This window comes from the organism of the source record quoted next, unplaced genomic scaffold (assembly GCF_019419815.1).
Source record: "Pyrus x bretschneideri cultivar Hongxiangsu unplaced genomic scaffold, Pyrus_bretschneideri_v1 Contig10, whole genome shotgun sequence".
NCBI lineage: Eukaryota > Viridiplantae > Streptophyta > Magnoliopsida > Rosales > Rosaceae > Pyrus > Pyrus x bretschneideri.
The window spans coordinates 6751-9907 of NW_025999391.1; the positions used below are offsets into that span (position 1 = coordinate 6751).

A 3157-nucleotide genomic window follows, 5' to 3' on the forward strand; every position below is an offset into this window, starting at 1 on the left:
TTGAATTGGTCTGGAATCTTACTTCATATATGGTTTTTTTGATTTGGTCTGAAAACCCTATATTCTGTTATAGAGTTGAAACTTATCGTGCAACCATACATAAAGTAATTAAGATTTAACCCTTATAACAATTCAGTAATAAAGGCAATCGACAGTACAGGGATTTCCATACCAATTCAATGGAATCCAGGGTTTTTAGATCAACTCTGTTATAGAGTTCCAGCCTTTGTGCAACTAGACCTGGATTGTTTTTTCCTTCCTCCCCATTTATTTATTAGTTATAGAGTTGAAACTTACGGTAAAGTGATGTAGTGAGGGTCACGGTATCAACGGGCAACTCTTTGCGGAGCAAAAATTGACCGCAAATCCAGTAATTTCTGTTGAAAGAACCGTTTGAATTTTGATTTCCTGTAATTATGGCCTTCCCATGTTAAAGTCTGACGTAAAAAAAAAAAAAAAATCTGAATAAGATGACTTCACGATGTTCTAAATATTAAAACGGTTTAGTGATATTACTTTTCACTTGTAAGTGACAGGTCTTAGGTTCAATTCTCATTAAAGCTGAATTTGAATCACATTATTGCTAACCCATTGTAAGGCTAAGCCCAACCTCTTCCCGTTAGTGTAGATAATATCGTTTGTTTAAAAAAAAAAAAAAAAAAAAAAGACTACATATTTTTTCCCCAAAAAAAGTCTTAACTCATTAAATTTTGATAATTTACATTTAAAGTGTATCACAAACAAGTTTTTGAAATGTAAATTGTATCTGGTTATTTGATTTAAGTTGCAATGGTCTACTTAAGTCAATAGATTCAAATGTAGGGCCTCGATTCAATCTATTTATGTATGACTTAGATTGTAGCCAAATGTCTTGCTAGTATTGATGACCGTGTGTATGGCTTAGATTGGATTTAGCGCAAAGGTGTAAGAGAATGTTTTGCTAACGTGTGCTCTGCAATGGGTTGAGCCGCACCTTTCCTTACACAGGAATATATACAAAACTTTCGTTCTCGTTCTTTGAGTTTTTCTTCAGTCTTATTTCCCAATCCATAACTTAAGAAAATAATCAAATACTAAAAACCAACACAAGTCACGTAATTTAAGTTTAAAAAAAATTACATAGCTTATAATCTAGTAGAAGGGAAGAATTTGGAGGTTTTAATGAACTAAGGATATTTGTTTGAAAAAATATCATTAAGGAACTTAATTGTTTAAATGGTTGGATTATGAGAGATATGTTGAAATGTGTGTAATTAAGGAAATGAACTCAAATAAAAACTAAAAAGTATTTTTAACTTGTATTTACTTTGAAGGTTTTGTTTTTGTTCATTTTTCTTTGTTTCTTTCATTCCCTTCCACCAGTATTCTTCATCCCTCATTTTCCCCTCCACTCTTCTTCATCCCACATTTTCTCCAAATAATTTCTCCATAACTCAAACATATAAAAATGAAAACTAAAAATAGAAAACAAATATGATCTCACATTTCCACGATATAATTTTCCTTTATATTTATGGAATAGTTATTAGCTCTTAAAAGTCATTATGCACTCTTTAAATATGTAGATTTGACAAACCGGCATTATATCTATCAAAGACAAGGAGCAAGAAATAATTGCTTGGTCACAAGTCAATAATAATTTCTTTCTAATTAACATGTGTAGTAGATTACCAAGAGAAGTTTTCCACAAACATTCATCATTTCAGCCAAATAATGTAAATTAGGTTTTTCTTGGTTGAGGCAATAGTAGGACTTCAAGCTAGGCAAGTAATTATGCAACTTTGATCGTAGCATGCATGTCTTACTAGCAAGTTACCAAAATTTATTTTAAATAAAAATAGTGAATTCTTGATCAATTGAAATTTACCGTCCACCATGCCAGTGGAAGATATATACAAATGATCGATCATCACTTATTTATTCATTTTCTTTATTCTTAATAACATAGCTTATCTTCTTAGATATATCCATCAGCAAAAACTGCTAGAGTGGTTGTTGATTCTTCCATAGCTAGTACGGTTTCTCCCCAACATAGTTGCCTGGGGGATCATAGTTGCATCCAATGAAGGTACCCCCACTGCTGCACCTCACTTTTGCGCACCCTACACGAGCCGAGTTACGCCAAACCACCTGTGTATAATGCCCACACACCTTTCCATCAGCACACGAGTTCGACTCATAATTGTAGTTGGCTTTCTCCGCCACCCACATGTCCACAGCCGCCGTTCCTGACATGTCACCACTGCTCATGGCAAGGTTTTCGCCGTACGGCCCACCGGAGTGCACGAGATTGCAGTCGCCAACATGTTGGTTGGCGTAGTTTTGTGCATAGCCTGCTACATTGTCATCCCACGTCAAGGGAGCAACGCCTACTGCTGCTCGAGCGGCGTTGTGGGAATTGAGGTAGTCTTGGGGTGTGTCTTGGGCATGAGAGGATTGGATAAGGACTGAGCCTAAAATGAAAAGGAGAGCTAGGGAAATATTGCACAACCCCATGTTAATGGTTTGTTCTCTTTGTGGATGGGCAAATGAGATGCTATGGTGCTGAGTATTTATAATAGCGGGGAACGGTAAATGTTGATATTATGAGCTCTGAGAAATTGAGGCTGTGGAAATTTATTTGCATGACTATCAAAGTTGAACTTTCATTACGTTATCAACTGAAGAAACCAAACCGTCGCCGAACTGATGAAAGAAAACCCTACTTCTATATTTCTTTACTTACAACGGCTTACTTTTACAAGTCAAATTTATGAGAGGATTAACTTTTTTTAGTACTACAAGCAATATTCTACATAGTCTAGACGAGGATGGAGAGAGTTTGAACCAAGAAAAAAGATTTGAACCACTATGACAATCTACCACTTGCATGAGAAGTACGAAGATTAGTCAAACTTTCTCGAGGTAATTAAATTGTCAGTATAACAAAAATAAGCAATCGCAACAGCAAAAATGTGGCTACTGCTGGGGCAGCAATAATATCGATCACTGACCTAGATATTATGTTGCTATGCAATACTTTAATTTCCCGATATTTGGTAACACAATTAACAATCCCTTGAAACCTTTGAAATTCATGTTGATGATGCAACATTGCAACAAATTGGAACTAATTGCTTTGGTAAATAAGCAGATCTGCTTCTTCGAATTGCGTTTG

The 3157-nt window shown here is 35.3% G+C and overlaps 1 protein-coding gene across 1 annotated transcript; it reads right to left on the reverse strand.

The window, feature by feature from the left end:
* Positions 1–1629: 1629 nt before the first annotated feature.
* LOC103934339 (pathogenesis-related protein 1) lies at positions 1630–2540 on the reverse strand. The gene has a single exon (XM_009344090.3). The coding sequence runs from the start codon at positions 2494–2496 to the stop codon at positions 2011–2013; it is 486 nt and encodes a 161-aa protein (XP_009342365.2). The 5' UTR covers positions 2497–2540; the 3' UTR covers positions 1630–2010.
* Positions 2541–3157: the final 617 nt, after the last annotated feature.